Here is a 15,741-nt window from a genome sequence, read left to right as displayed (position 1 = left end):
ACAAGGCTATGTAAAATAATTACAATCGTAAAGTGCTTGCTAGATCTCGATATTAATATACACTTTCACAAGCTCACAAGATTTGATTCTGATTCATTACTGGGGTGGCCAAGTCCAGATATGAGTCAGGTTTATGAGTGGACTAGTAATAGTTTGTCCCATCATGATCTCCATGTAACCAGATTGAGCTTGAGCAGTTTTTCCAGAGAGATTGTAAGAACATTTCGGTGACCAGAACAAATCTGATAGATGCAAAGTCGCATGTGTGAAATATGACTTAAAGGGGGTGAATACTTATGACACTTGTTATTTTGTGTTTAATAGCTGTTATAATCTAGCCCCAGTTGATTTAATCGTGGCCCTGAAAGTCAGTTCATTGCTCATTTAATGAGTCATACTTTTTGTACAGTAAAAAGTTGCGTATGGATTGGAACACTGATTCTACCTCACTGGTCGGAGAGGAGTTACTGGTTGAAGTCTTAGATCACGTACCCCTGACTACGCACAATTTTGTGAGTTTCCATAATGTGTTTAAATTGAGTTATTGTTGTCTTTACAACTGCTCTTACATTAATATGACTGCTGCCTTTACAGGTACGAAAAACATTTTTGAAGTTGGCCTTTTGTGACATATGTCAGAAGTTTCTTTTACACGGCTTCAGATGTCAGACCTGCGGCTACAAATTTCATGAGCACTGCAGCACCAAAGTGCCCACAATGTGTGTGGACTGGAGCAACATTCGACAGCTCCTGTGAGTGTTTATGAACACATACACAAGAACAAACGAACAAAGGAAGAGCAAAGACTTGTCTGTATAGGGCCACTGTCATGTAAATATCAAGATTTTAAAGTTAAAATTTGTGATTTCTGGGCCTAGAAAAGAAAATTTAAAAAGTAATAGAAATGCTATAGTGAATATGTTTTTCTACTGAGATGTCATGGATACTCAGAAGGCATAGTAACCCAGTTTATATATGCTCTATTATAAATGTAACCATGATTTTGTGTAATGTGGAGTTATATAGCATTTTTATATTGAACAGGTGTTTTTCCTCTGTAGAAGATAGACATGTAGATGTAGTTCAAGGGAAGTCTCTATGCACAGAAAGAGTTTTGCATAGAGGCCCTCATACTGTGAGCTTTGTAGATGTCTATCAATGAAAATCAGGTAATGCACAGTACAAAGGTCCATTCTTCTGGTGCTCGTACTGGTCACTTCATGCTGCTGGAATTAATCACAAATCCCTCCTTCATTAAAAAAAAAAAAAAAAAAAAAAAAAACTACAAACATGATTTTTTTCTAAAATTATACCAAGAAAAATCCCTCATTATTTAGTCCATATCTGTCTAGAAGTTAGGTATTGTATAGTTGGGAGAGAATTTGTTGTCATAAAGCAGCTATATTATTTAGTCTTGTAAGTTCATTCAGTGGCCTTGTCCTTTTCCAGGCTGTTCCCCACTCCTGGAGAGAATGGGACTCCATCACTCCCTCCCCTTTCATCCCGTCGCATGCAGAACTCTAAATTCTCCTTCAGGTAAATATAGCCTGTTTCTATATTTATCCCAATCATACTGAACTGACTAGACAAGTCCACTGTTCCTCTGAAAATCAAAGCATGTCAATACGACACCTTTTTTTTTTTTTTTTTTTTTTTTTCTTCTTCCTTATATTTATGTGCTAGGCTTGTAGTTCCTTGTATTAAAGCATTTCAGGTGTTTGCTGGAAAACTTTTTTTGTCAGCTTTACATTATAAACGGCACCTTACTTAATCTGAAAATTATTCATGTCATTAAAATGTTTTACTCATTACACATTTGTCAGCAGCCAGTCAAGATTTAAAAGAATGATTGATCCATCTTCAGTACAAGTGACTGTCAACAACATTTGCGGCATGAGACTGGTTATCACAGAAAATAATTTTTACAATAACACACTTGCAGTGGAAGTACTATTGTTTATTGTTTATTTATTCAGATCCCCAGTAGCTATGCCCTAAAGCATTGCTAGTCTTCCTGGGGTCCACACAACACACTACTCTAGACCAACAAGTGATTAAAACAGCCAACAGCTATTGAAATACACATTGTTTTAGAAACCTATCCATTGTATATTACAAGATGTTGCTGGCATGAGACTAATGCGATAAAATCACTTGTTGACTTAGTAAACTTGCATCCAGTTTTTCAACTTGTTAACTTTTCCTGTTTTCATAAAGACATAAAGTTATTTGATAATTTTCACATACAGTGCGCATTGATACTTATTCCGTATAGCAGGAACTTGATCTGTCGATACTTTTTTTTTTTTTTTTTATTTTGCCAATCAAGATATAATCTTTTTTTTTTTTTAATTAATTATTGAGTCATGTTTTTAAATTTGCTCATGGCATTTTATTTTTTTTTTTTAGCCTACCCTACTTTTGATTTAACAATTTTAACTTTATGTTCACTGAAAAACGTTACGTTACATTACGGAGTGCTGCACTGATGGTGTATTTTTGTAGGCATGTTAGCATCACCTTGGTTCCTTTGACAAAACTCCAATAGGATTTTCCCATTGGCTTTTGGATTTTTGCACAAATTAAAAGGGTCATTGGATGCAAACTTCACTTTTACATGTTGTTTGAACATTAATGTGTGTTGGCATTGTATGTACAAATCTGCCCTATAATGATAAAAATCCATGCAGTGGTTTTTAATTAATCTGTAAAAATAATATCCCCTTTCTCAAATTGAGCCATTCTCAGATGCCTGTGGGTGTGGCGTCACACTGACAGAGGCCGCTCCCACAATAGTTGATTGACATGAGTGTCTTACCTCAGATCAGCTGTAACAGTCCGACCTCCATTGTTTCGATGCTGGAGCAGGGATGTAAGTTAGACAAGAATATCTCAGATTGAGCGATTGAGGTGTTGTGTTGCTGGATGTAATAATGAACATAGTGGTCAATCCCACAACAGGAACAATCCCTCCGAATGGGATGATTTTTGCAGAGCTCATTTTGACAAGGTAAAAAGGGTGTTGTTTTACACAACCATTGAGAATGTTTAATCAAAGTATATTATAGACTTTTCATTAAGACCCTAAAGAATCATATCAACTTGTGTAAAATGGGCATCCAATGACCCCTTTAAGCTCTGTGGGGAAAAAAAAAAAAAAAAACTTACTTTTTTAAATCAAAAATCAGTTAGAAAACCCACTGACCTCAGAACGATGTAACTGAATGTGCTGATATGCAACTTGTTTCTGCGATTTGTCCTACCAAAATACACCATCCTGGAGCACTCTATAATATTTACTAAGTTTGAAAGTTTTAAGTTATGAAGACATTGTTCTATGAAAGAAGCAAATGTACACAGATCTTGGACTGAACTCATTCAAAGCCCTTTCAGAAGACTAACACTACATAGTGTGAGCGCATGCTGAGACTTGACTGACGTGCAAATACTTCTCCAGCCCCTATCACAGATACTCAACGCCAAATGCTTTAAACTACATCACTCCTATTCCGTCCCCTGGGGTTTCTCTCAGTCATAAAGTGTTGTCCACATCCACCCCCAACGTCCACATGGTGAGCACCACCCAGCCGGTCGATGAAGCTGCTTATCAGGTGATACACCAGAGCTCACTTTTCTATCCTAAAATCAGGAGCCTGAACTGTTATTGTATCTTCTCTCAAATTTTCCATATGTTAAAATAGCACTTCCTTCTTTATTCATAGGAAGCCTTAGGGCGAGATGAATCAGGTAAGGGGGTTTTCAGACTTTTTCCCTCAGATATTTAATTGCAAAGCTAAGGCTGGAATGTATTTTTTTTTTTACGTTTTATCATTCACAGGAAGCCCTCAAAATCAAAGCCCGACGGAATGGTCCAAAACTCCGGCTCCAGCTCACAGGGAGAAAGCGCATTCGACTAACACTCAGGAAAAACGCATCGTAAGTGCAAGCAATGTCCACATTTCTTTAACTTTTGCTTGAGACATGCTAGCTTGAAAAATCAGAATCCAAATCCTAAAAAAATAAATTATTATCAGATTTGTTTCAGCTCAAAGTTTAGATTTATTTGTTTTTACTCTAGATTAACATGATTTCACTATAACATAATACCGTTTTTAAACATGACATGACATTTACTTCATTGGACGTTAGCTAATGGTCAAGTGGTCTGTTTATTGGTAACTAGCGTCCTCGAGAGAAGAGAGATTCCAGCTACTATTGGGAGATTGAGGCCACTGAGGTGGTTCTGCTCTCCAGGATTGGCTCAGGGTCTTTTGGCACAGTGTACAAAGGGAAGTGGCATGGTAAGAGATCTTTTTTTATTATTATTTTTTTTAATTAATTAATTTATTTTTTCCAGCTGATGTGTGGTCATACTGTCATGTGTGCAGGGGTGCATATAATAGCTATTTTACAATGGCATCAAACACATGATATCTTTGAGTGTTTTGTGTTTATCTCTATGAAGCTGTTTTGTTATGAATAATTTGATCTGTGCCCAACAAGTTCCAAAATAAATAAATAATTTAAGTCTCTATATTATTTATAAATAAACATTCCTAAATGGTTGTGTAATATGTAAAATAGTTGTGGGAGTGAGTTTCCGATTTTCAAAATTAATAAAACAACTATATATTGAGATATATTATAGGATCTGGACACAAAATGCAAGGGAAAAAAAGTAAAGATACCATGGCCATGTTCGTTCCCATAGCGTATTTAGTTCCTTTGTCATGTTGTGTCATGGCCACATTGTATTACTTTGTTCCCTCATTTTAATTAAGGTAAATCGTGGCCATAATTTAACTACAGTGAGGTAACAAATTAATAAATGATTGGAATGAATTATTACAATTTAGCCACAATTTACCTAAAACACTTTAAAAAAGTAGTAGGAATGAATTCTTAATGTGTGGCAATGATTATTTTATTTATTTTATTTTTTATTTAATTTTATTTTTTATTTATTTTTTTACATGTTATGTGTGGGTCTGTAATAACAAAATGTTGGAGAATTATTATATTGTCAATGTTTTTAATTTAGGTCAATTTGTAATGTTGTTGTTGTTGCTGTTGTTGTTACTATTATTATTATTATTATTATTATTAATACTTCATTTTTTATTATTATTATCATTTTTATTGCATAACAAGATACCATTAGCCATCACACAAGAGTGTCTTTCGCATTACAATTCAACAGTCTTGTATATGAAGCAATCCTATTTATTTTAGTAAGTTTAAGTTATTTTATTTCAAGTTTTTATGAATTTTCAGGTGATGTTGCTGTGAAGATTTTAAAGGTCACGAATCCCACACCGGAGCAATTACAGGCCTTTCGCAATGAAGTGGCTGTTCTCAGGTAAGTCACAAAAGGAAAAACTGAAATTATTTATATTAAAATAATTTGATAACATAGAAAGCGAGTTTGAGAGAAGCATTTACATTATAACACTATAATGTTCTCGTTCTCTTATGTTAATGCAGTGCTAAAGTCTGTTAAACACACTCAACATGCAGTCTGCCTCCACTGGCCATACAACTGAAGTTGTTTCTTTATCATTGTTACAGGAAGACGAGGCATGTCAATATTGTTTTATTTATGGGATACATGACCAAGACAAACCTGGCCATTGTAACGCAGTGGTGTGAAGGAAGCAGCCTCTACAAACATTTGCACGTGCAAGAGACCAACTTTCAGATGTTTCAGCTGATCGACATTGCCAGACAGACAGCTCAGGGCATGGAGTGAGTGTTTCAGAGAGTATACATAAAACCGTAGCCGTAGTTTTCACTGACCATAGTTTAAGAAGGTACGGGGCGGCCAGTCCTGCTCCTGCAGAGTCCAGCTCTGATCGGACACACCTGAAGCAACTAATTAAAGTTTTTGGGATCACACCTTAAAGTCAGGTGTGTTGCAGCATGGTTGGCTGCCCCTGATCTAAACCAGCGTTTCTCAACCCTGAGGGTTGCAACCCTAAACACTGTTATTTGCTAAATGCAAATTATAACACAAAACTAACCAAATAGTCTTTTATGGTTGGGATAGGAAAATTTACAGGCAATATCAACTTACAAAATTCACCTCAGCTGTTTTGTTGTTGATGTCAAAGGCTGTGCATCAAATGAATTCAACAGTGTTTTGGCCTAAATAGTCAATTGATAGAAGATAGTGAACTTAGATGCCAATCACTTTGCCATGACATCATCCTCAAATAAAACTGCACAGGGAAAAAAAAAATGCAACCCAAATTACACATTACAATTACAATAAACAGCTTTGGTACTGTTTTGGCTTGCCATGTGATGTAAAATGAAAACCAGCTAAAACAGCGTTGGCAGTGAAAATATACACTACCATTCAAAAGTTTGGGGTTAATTTTTTGAAGAAATAAGTAATATTCAACAATGGAGCATGCATAAATAATAGTTCAATTTATAAAAAAAAATTATAAAAATGAACCCATTCAAAAGTTTACATCCCTTTGATTCCTAATACCTGAATGATCCACAGCTGTGTGTTTGTTTTTGTTTGTTTGTTTAGTGATAGTTATTTATGAGTCCATTGTTTGTCCTGAACAGTTAAACTGTCCGCTGTTCTTCAGAAAAATCCTTCAGGTCCCACAATTTCTTTGGTTTTCCAGCATTTTTGTGTATTTGAACCCTTTCCAACAATGACTGTATGATTTTGAGATCCATCTTTTCACAACAGGACAACTGATGTGCAAATTTTACAGAAGGTTCAAATGCTTACTGATGCTCCAGAAGGAAAAAAAAAACATGCATATTACTGCAATACTATGCAGTATTAAGAATCAAGGGGATGTAAACTTTTGAACAGGTTTTTTTTTTTCTTTAAATTCAACTATTATTTTCTCTTGTGGGCTGTATGTAAACATGTAAAATATCTAATTCAGGTCAGTACCAAATAAACAACATCATGCAGTTTGTATGATCCCTCTTATTTTAAGAAAAATAATTAACATTTTGCAGATTCTGAAAGGGGGTGTAAACTTTTGACCTCAACTGTACACACATGTTTTCCACAAAAAAATATTTGTCAGTACAACTGTTTTCAATATTAATAATCAGGAATGTTTCTTGCGCAGCAAATCAGCCTATGAATGATTTCTGAAGGATCATGTGATACTGAAGACTGGAGTAATGATGCTGAAAACTACACTTTTGATCAGAGGAATAAATTACATTTTACTATATATTCACATAGAAAACCTATTTTAAATTGTAATGCCATTTTTACTGTATTTTTGATCAAGCAGAAGAGACTTCCTTCAGAAATATTAAACAATCTCACCGACCCAAACATTTGAATGGTAGTGTATATGATTACTGATGCATTTGATACTTTCAGGCTTTGTTCAAAAGAAGCTTCACTTGAATGTTTTAGATGTGCGGTAGTTGTAGTGTAACACAATTAAGACTGCAGAGCACAGCATGCAGTCAGTGTTTGACAGCATAGTATATTTTCAGTAACAAATTTGCATTTTGAGCTCATGATACCATCAGCTATTTATAGAAATGGGACCAGGTTTTAAAGTAGTACAACATAGGGGGGTGTTTATATGTAAACTCAGTGGTGGTTTTGTCAGTTAACGTCTGACGGTTTTCTCTACCAGCATGGTGATAGTGCCAAATATATACAAGAATATAATCTCTAGGAATATAGAATCAAAATGAATTAATACCTCTTCATGTCTTTTGTTTTCTAGTTACCTACATGCGAAGAATATCATCCATAGAGACATGAAGTCAAACAGTATCTTTCACGAACAACTTTTTTTCAGTTTTACATCGTCTTATTTTTGTATTGCACTGATTGACGTGGTGAACCACTGCCGCTGCAGTTGCCTCGATAGAGGAGGTTTATTTCTGAAGCATGTTGTTTTATACTCACCCTAACATATATAGTGTTTAAGCTGTCATAAATTTCCTTAACGGGACGCTCAGATATCTTCCTGCATGAAGGGTTGACGGTGAAGATCGGTGATTTTGGTCTGGCCACGGTGAAGGCGCGGTGGAGCGGCTCTCATCGAGTGGAGCAGCCGTCTGGGTCCATTCTGTGGATGGTGTGTTAAAGAAATGGTTCAACCAGAAATGAAAATTTGCTGAAAATGTCCCCACCCTCAGGCCATTCAAGATGTAGATGAGTTTGTTTCTTCATCAGATTTGAAGAAATGTAGCATTCCATCACTTGCTCATCAGTGGATCCTCTGCAGTGAATGGGTGCCGTCAGAATGAGGGTCCAAACAGCTGATTAAAAACATCACAATAATCCGCACAACTCCAGTACATCAGTTAACGTCTTGTAAACCCAAATGTTGTGTGTTTGCAAGAAACGAAAAGATCAAGGCATTTTTAACTCCATACAAGTCCTCTATCAATAATAATGGTTCCTCCAGTGAAAAAGCCATTTTATCTGAATCAGGAGAGAAATATGCACAGATCAAGCACTGTTTATAAGAACAAAGTTTTTCACTAGAGGAAGTGATAATTTGGACTCATATTTGAGTTATATTTGGGTTTTATCAGCTGTTTGGACTGTTTGTTTATTACATACAGTCAGACTAAAAATTGTTTAGACACCAGATATAATTTTGGATTTTTTATTTTTTTGTTATTTTTTAATACTAGTGGGTGCAGGACACTATAGTTCATTTATGTAAGCAAGGATAGCATCATAAAGTAAACTGACATATTAAACCAAAAAATTAAAGATTCTTCATACAGTGGACTACAGTAAAACTGCAAAAAATTTGGGACCAAAAATTGACTTTTTGTTTTGTTCTGTTTAGGTGTTTTTTTTTTTTTTTTTCTTTCTTTCTTTCTTTCTTTCTTTCTTTCTTTCTTTCTTTCTTTTTTTTTTTCTTTCTTTCTTTCTTTCTTTCTTTCTTTCTTTCTTTCTTTCTTTCTTTCTTTAATTTGTAATGCAACCTTTTTACACAACAGACTGAACAAAATTAACCATTGCTTGGTAACTGCTTGACCGAAATTGGTATTATCTAATTGTGTACTTAAGTTTAACAGCTGACATATGCGTACAGTCGAACATGTGGCCTTTTAAAGTATGCTCCAGTCAACATATAGTCGACGATCGACACATGCACGGCTCCATCTATGTCGAGTCTGCTCTATATTCTGTATATAAGTTATGATGATAAACAAATATTTTTGAACTCTTTTAAACCAAAGCTGAGCTGTCTCAAACCCTTTCGCTCACTAGCGCTTGCCAATGTGAGCATCTGTTGTTGTTGCAGTCTCTGCTATGTTGTTGTTCTGTCTCATTAGTTTCGTTTTGTACTGTGAAACAATGGCCCGCGACAGTGTTGCCACCTTGTGGAACAACTGATTACTGCAAAATAACTTAAATGCGCATGTGCGACCTGTGAATACAAAGTACACGAGGTTACAAAAATCGGGTGGTGCACATACAGTACACGCGTACTATTCTGATGACGAAATTTGCGCCACGCGCACTGTATGCTGTCCCTCAAGTAGGCGTAAAAAGTGAAGTATACTTTTAACTCTGAGTTCTTGTCATATTTTATTACAATTTTTTGAACTATAGTGAATATACTGTGATGATGTGCAAAATTTTGAACGTGTCTGTATAAATTTTGGTTTGACTGTTTATGTTCACACTATAAACCTGAGAACGCTAGTCATTATGTTGTTTTTATTTCTTATTATTTTTTTTCTTTTCTTTAAAAAAATGTATTTGGTGTGTTTCTCTTAATTTAATGGAGCTGCATGAACAAAAGCTGATGATCGAAGAGCAATATACATTCACATTTTTAAAATTCTAAAAATATTTTCACATTTAATTTAGATAATAAGTTTGGACATTTGACCTGATGAAAACCCGAGTTATACGTAAGAAATAGTGTTTAGTGTAATATTTCATGAAACATAAATGATACTGATGTTGTTTCTTTAGGCTCCTGAGGTCATCCGGATGCAGGACAACAATCCTTACAGTTTTCAGTCGGATGTGTACTCGTATGGTATCGTCCTGTATGAGCTGATGACAGGAGAACTGCCTTATTCCATGATTGGAAATAGAGATCAGGTAAAATCACGGTATCATTCTATATGATCATGGACATTACACAATAATCTACCTGTTTACCGTGCATAAAATAACACATGCACACTTCAAGATGCCTGCTTTGGAAGGTGTTTTTAAGAAAGGATATATTTTTTCAATATAATTAGAAATTGGTGCTGTAAACTTTTAATTTTAATAATTTTTTTGTAACTTTTAACTTTTAATTATATTTTGCAGAAAACTGTTCTCTACTATTCTAAACTAAGATTGTTTAGATTTTATGCATTGTAACATTATTTGTATCACAATTAAGTCAATTTTAAACATTCCTTCTAAAGGGATAGTTCACCCAAAAATGAAAATTCTGTCAGTAATTACCTACCTTCGTAACACAAATTAAGATATTTTTGATGAAATACGTTGCGGCGGAGACTGTCACGGCAGAGAAGAAATCGTTGAATAAAGTCATTTTTGTTTTCTTTGCGTACAATAAGTATTCTTGTAGCTTTATACAATTACAGTTGAACCACTGATGACACTGAGACGATTTTTAAGATGCCCTTACTACCTTTCTGGGCCTTCATCATATCTTAATTTGTGTTTCAAAGATGAACGAAGGTCTTACGGGTTTGGAACTATCCGTTTAAATAATGACGCAGATCCTGATAGAATGGGCTTCATATTTTATGCAAAAATGTAATTTTATATTTTTTATCTTTTACCATTTTGAGCTTAAATATGACCTGGGCATTTCTTTGCAAGATTCCCCTTTCGGAGACTTTAGTTAATATACACTAATAATGTGCACTAGACATGAAAGTGTTTAATATACAGCATTAGCTCCTAGTGCATGAAAATGGCAGTAGCTCAGTATTGAGCGTGAATGTGTTGGTGTGTGTTGAGCTGGTGCTTACAGCAGCGTGACTCTGAAATGTGTTTGGCAGTGATCCTGAGTGCTTCGGCCAGTCAGGAGCCCTGGAGCCCTGCTGCTAAATTTAGGTGCCCAAAGGCTAAAGGTCCATTTAAAACCACACTCGCTGCTTGTGTAGCCTGTTGTTTAATGATGAGGTGAAACAAGGGCCATTATTATTGTTTTTCCCTAAATCCCCGCTAAGAGTATTTTAAAGTAATTTGGAAATAGCTATGTGGAGTTTGTTAGCGAAAGCAGCACTATTTCTCTTCAAAATCAGGGATTCTCACTCAGAGTATTACAAATTGGCTCCTGTTGCAAGTGATTTTATTTAGTAGAGGTCTGCTAGAGGTTTTGCTTTTCTAAGACGTCAGTCTTACAATCTATGCAAGGCTGACAGTAAAACAGACTTGCACTGAAAGAAGGACCCAAGTCATAGTCAGAATATCATCCTGCTATCGTGGCACTGACTTCGGCACAGACAAGTATTGTTCACATAGTGCATAAAATGCATAAATCTATTTCCTGTTTTCGTTTTGAGTAAAGTAAGTTCCCTGTTGCTTTGTTTGCAGATCATCTTTATGGTGGGTAGAGGCTATCTGACTCCAGACCTCAGTAAACTCTACAAGAGCTGTCCTAAAGCCATGAAGAGACTCGTCGCTGACTGCATCCAGAAGTCCAAAGATGACAGGCCGCTGTTTCCACAGGTAACCATTACTTACAAGTGTGAATTAGGACATTAAAGTAATTTTTTATAAACATGCCTTAGAAAAAAACATTACTGGTGTGCATCTTGAGACAAAACAAGGTCACTGACATATTTCAAGATCAGTTAGTGCAAGTTTATTTCAGTTGAAACAGTGCAGACTTGCATTTTAGTCTGGGACTAGGCTTAAGCCTTACCGGGGCTTAACTGGGGGATAGTGTTTTTATTATCACAAAACAAAACAAAATTATAATTTTTTTTTGTTGTTTTACGCATTCCCAAGTGTGAAAAGTATTTGCTGGAAATAGACAATACATTTACAGTTGTTTATATCACTAAACAGCTTGAATATAACAGTCTATGGTAACAACTACGAATATTTTGTTTATAATAATGTATTTTGTAGTCTGATAAGTCATTATTATTGTGTCAAACATTCATCGTCTTTTTTCTGTGAGTTTGACCCTAAATATAATAGGATCTACACTGTAATACTTTTTTTTTTGTAAGATTAAGTTAAGATTATTGGAGTATGTTTTACAATTAAATACTATTTCTGTCTTTCTGCCTCAAAGAAATGAAATAAAATGTAATAAAAGAAAGTAACATAAATAAATATCCTATGTTATTTAGTTTCTTTGCACAGGGTTTCTGCGGGTCTTAAAGTCTTAAGTCATAAATCGTAATTACTGAAAGCGAGGAAATGAGGGAAAACTCGAACAAAAAACAAACAGTTGCTAGTCGCTAAATTGCTGCTAATTTGAAAGTGAAAGTAAAATTCGAACTATACTTAGAGAACATATTGCTGTATTGTTTTCCCTTCTAATTTTTCCCTTCATTTTTTTTAGTTGGTCTTTAAAAAGGTCTTAAAGTCTTAAATTTACCCTCATAAAACCTGAAGAAACCCAGTTTGCAATTATTTGTGAAATTTGCCAGCAGTATCTAAGTGAAAGTTTCAAAGTAAATCCTACACCATTTTATTTCTGTGTACCTCAAATAATTCGGCCATTTATAATGGGTAGATTTTTTATGATTTTTTTTTTATACGTGCTGTCAAGCGATTAATCGCATCCAATATAAAAGTTTTTTGTTTACACAACATGTGTGTACTGTGTATATTTATTATGTATATATTAGGGCTGTCAGTTTAACACGTTAACTTAATTAGTTATGAAAAAATAACGTGATTAGCATATTTTAATGCAGTTAGTGTGCTGGCCCCGCCCCCCCGGACCTGTATGTCATCTTACATTTCATAGTTGAATGTTGACAAATATGATGCAGGGCAACAACTCCATAACTGCAGTTATGCCCTAAAATTCATTGGTCAAAAAATGCCCCTGTATGTGTTTTGTCTCATATTTATATTTTATATAATACGACACGAGTGCTAATTTTGTCCTCATCTATCACAAGCTTAAATGTGATTTTTATACAACAGTTCAGTAAATAAGAAGTTGATATTGTTATATTTTAAACACAATATTATGGTTTTTGGTCAATTCTGAAGCCAAAGCAAAAACCAACACAGCAGTGTTTAGTTTGTGAATGATTCCGCATTTTGAACGAATCGTGTGAACCAATGATTCAAAGGCCCATTCAGAAACAGAGCCATTTACATAATTCCTGAATGAATCAGCTGTTTGAACAAATCGAATGAATGAATGACTCATAAAGACATTTACCACCACCTGCTGGCAAATTTAGTTTCTTATTTAGAGTATCATTTCATTAAAAAATAATAATAATAATAACAAAAATAAAAAACATTAAAGGGATAGTTCACTCAAAAAATATAAATTCTGTCATTTATTCACCCTCATGTCGTTTTAAAACTTTCTTTTGTGGAACATAAAAGAAGGTATTTTGAAGACTGTTGTTAACAAAGCTGTTTTGGTTACCAATGGCATGAAGTTTTTGTAATGTCTACTTGATACTTACTCATTTAACACAAAAATAGCTTTAAATAATCTTCTGTGGGTATTTTCTCAGTCAAATAAATTTTGCGGTTAATTAGATTAAGCGAAACATCATGTAATTAATTACATTAAAACATTTTAATCGACTGACAACCCTAGTATAAATACACACAAATGCATGTATATACTTAATAAAAAATGTGTACGCACAGTATACACATTATGTAAACAAAAACTTTTATTTTAGATGTGATTAATCACTATTTATTATAATCTGTTTTTCCTTTTAAATTAGATGTAGCTGTTGGTTTCTAACAGTCAGTTCATACGAACAGCAATGCAAAACAACTTTGAACAGATATTTCATATCAGTTTCATTTAACACATCTATTTTCCTGTAATGATGTACAAATGATGATGTTTTACTGTATTGATGTTTCTCAGTGACATTGTTTACGTTGGTTTCTATTATAGATCCTGTCCTCGATCGAGCTGCTCCAGCACTCGCTCCCCAAAATAAACCGCAGCGCGTCCGAGCCGTCGCTCCACAGGGCTTCGCACACCGAGGACATTAACGTCTGCACTCTCGCGCTTTCATCCGCCTTCAAGTAAAGCCGTTGAGTTCACTTCAGCTGAGGACGCACTAGCAGCGCATTGAAGCTATGAACGGACACTAAACAGGAGGAGTTTAGCGTCCAGGTGTTTGATTCTGTGCTTTGTCTAATATATTCTGTGTGTTGAGTCAAGACGGTGAGAATTTCAGTTCATCTGCTTGAGTTGACTGACTTTACTGATGCTGATCTCTCTTCTCGTCTGCTGGTGTTCAGTGCCCGAGGACCCGTTTGGAGAGGGAACAGCTGATAGCACTTTCTTTACGTGGTTCACACTTTGATTTGATGTTTCTGGCTGTATCGCAGCATTTGAGTGGGACGTATCAGGAATGGTTACAACCTCAACCCCCCCCCCAAAGCTCCGCTCTGATGGTGTCTCATCAATCATGCGTGCCTGAAATGAGAGGCTAGACATGTAGCCAGTTGTACATATTCCCTAAGTGCCAGTGCCGCTGATGGCCGTGTGCTCGTGAATGTGGAGTTGTTTTTGTTTTTTTTTTTTTGTTTTTGTCTTGTTTTTATCAAACACCATCTAAACACCTCCTTAGCACAAAGTATAGGGAGCACTTTATGATCTTGTCTAGTTGTCTCTTTGACTTTGTGTATGTTACAGAAATCAAAGAAAGAAGAGTGGGTATTAACTTTATTATGAGACTTATTAGGGATTTGTATTTTTTTTTTCGGCTTGTTAGTGCTTGTCATGGAGAATTAACTTGTAAACTTGACAGATTGTTTATTCATTGTATTTTAATAAAATTAAGTTAAATACACCACACAAGCTCCGTTTATGAAATGATTTATGCTTGAAGTTTTGAGTAGATTATAATTTTAATAAACCACCAGCAGCGATAATATTGTATAAGATGACTGTTCAACGATTAAAGCAGTAGTTCACCCAAAAATGAAAATTTGCAGAAGATTTACTTTCCCTCAGGATGTAGATGAGTTTGTTTCTTCATCAGATTTGGAGAAATGTAGCATTACATCACTTGCTCCCCAACAGATCCTCTGCAGTGAATGGGTGCCGTCAGATTGAGTCCAAACATCTGATAAAAACATCACAGTAATCCACACATAATCCACACAACTTCAGTCCAGCAGTTAATATCTTGTGAATCCAAAAGCTGTTTGTAAGAAACAAATCATCAAATCATTGAGACACCGAAGTCTATTATCTATATTCATTTATATTCCTTTAAAAAAAATTTGGTTGGTCTGAAAACATTGATATTTAGTACTCTTGCTTATGTAATGTTGCTTAAATCCAATGAGTATCTGATACATCAGATGAGCAGCTGTCATTTTTTTTTAAAACCAGTTTTATAAATAAATGTATACATTTATGAATCGAGTGTTGTGGGTTAAATAATATGACACAACCTGACAGATAAGTGGTATTTCAACATTTTACTCTAAAGATTTGAAAAATCAATTGCAAATAGAACTTATCTTCAATATGGTACAAATATCTATTTAAAACTAATTAAAACTAACATTGCATAAAATATACTTTTTAATACATAAAATGTCTG

At 34.9% G+C, this 15,741-nt stretch overlaps 1 protein-coding gene across 2 annotated transcripts in view; it reads left to right on the top strand.

Moving 5' to 3' along the window:
- Positions 1 to 14,987, top strand: part of raf1b (Raf-1 proto-oncogene, serine/threonine kinase b) — a 32,016-nt gene extending 17,029 nt beyond the window's left edge. For both annotated transcript variants that reach the window (XM_051122366.1, XM_051122367.1), the window contains exons 4-17: positions 410 to 512; positions 595 to 752; positions 1,450 to 1,536; positions 3,458 to 3,611; positions 3,723 to 3,747; positions 3,839 to 3,936; positions 4,184 to 4,301; positions 5,275 to 5,359; positions 5,569 to 5,745; positions 7,728 to 7,774; positions 7,966 to 8,084; positions 9,953 to 10,084; positions 11,546 to 11,680; positions 14,073 to 14,987. In XM_051122366.1, coding sequence (XP_050978323.1) covers positions 410 to 512; positions 595 to 752; positions 1,450 to 1,536; positions 3,458 to 3,611; positions 3,723 to 3,747; positions 3,839 to 3,936; positions 4,184 to 4,301; positions 5,275 to 5,359; positions 5,569 to 5,745; positions 7,728 to 7,774; positions 7,966 to 8,084; positions 9,953 to 10,084; positions 11,546 to 11,680; positions 14,073 to 14,210 — 1,576 coding nt within the window. In that variant the 3' untranslated portion in view covers positions 14,211 to 14,987. The remainder of the gene's footprint in view (positions 1 to 409; positions 513 to 594; positions 753 to 1,449; positions 1,537 to 3,457; positions 3,612 to 3,722; positions 3,748 to 3,838; positions 3,937 to 4,183; positions 4,302 to 5,274; positions 5,360 to 5,568; positions 5,746 to 7,727; positions 7,775 to 7,965; positions 8,085 to 9,952; positions 10,085 to 11,545; positions 11,681 to 14,072) is intronic.
- Positions 14,988 to 15,741: the final 754 nt, after the last annotated feature.

This window comes from Labeo rohita, chromosome 11, assembly GCF_022985175.1.
Source record: "Labeo rohita strain BAU-BD-2019 chromosome 11, IGBB_LRoh.1.0, whole genome shotgun sequence".
NCBI lineage: Eukaryota > Metazoa > Chordata > Actinopteri > Cypriniformes > Cyprinidae > Labeo > Labeo rohita.
This window is presented reverse-complemented; position numbering and strand designations above follow the sequence as displayed.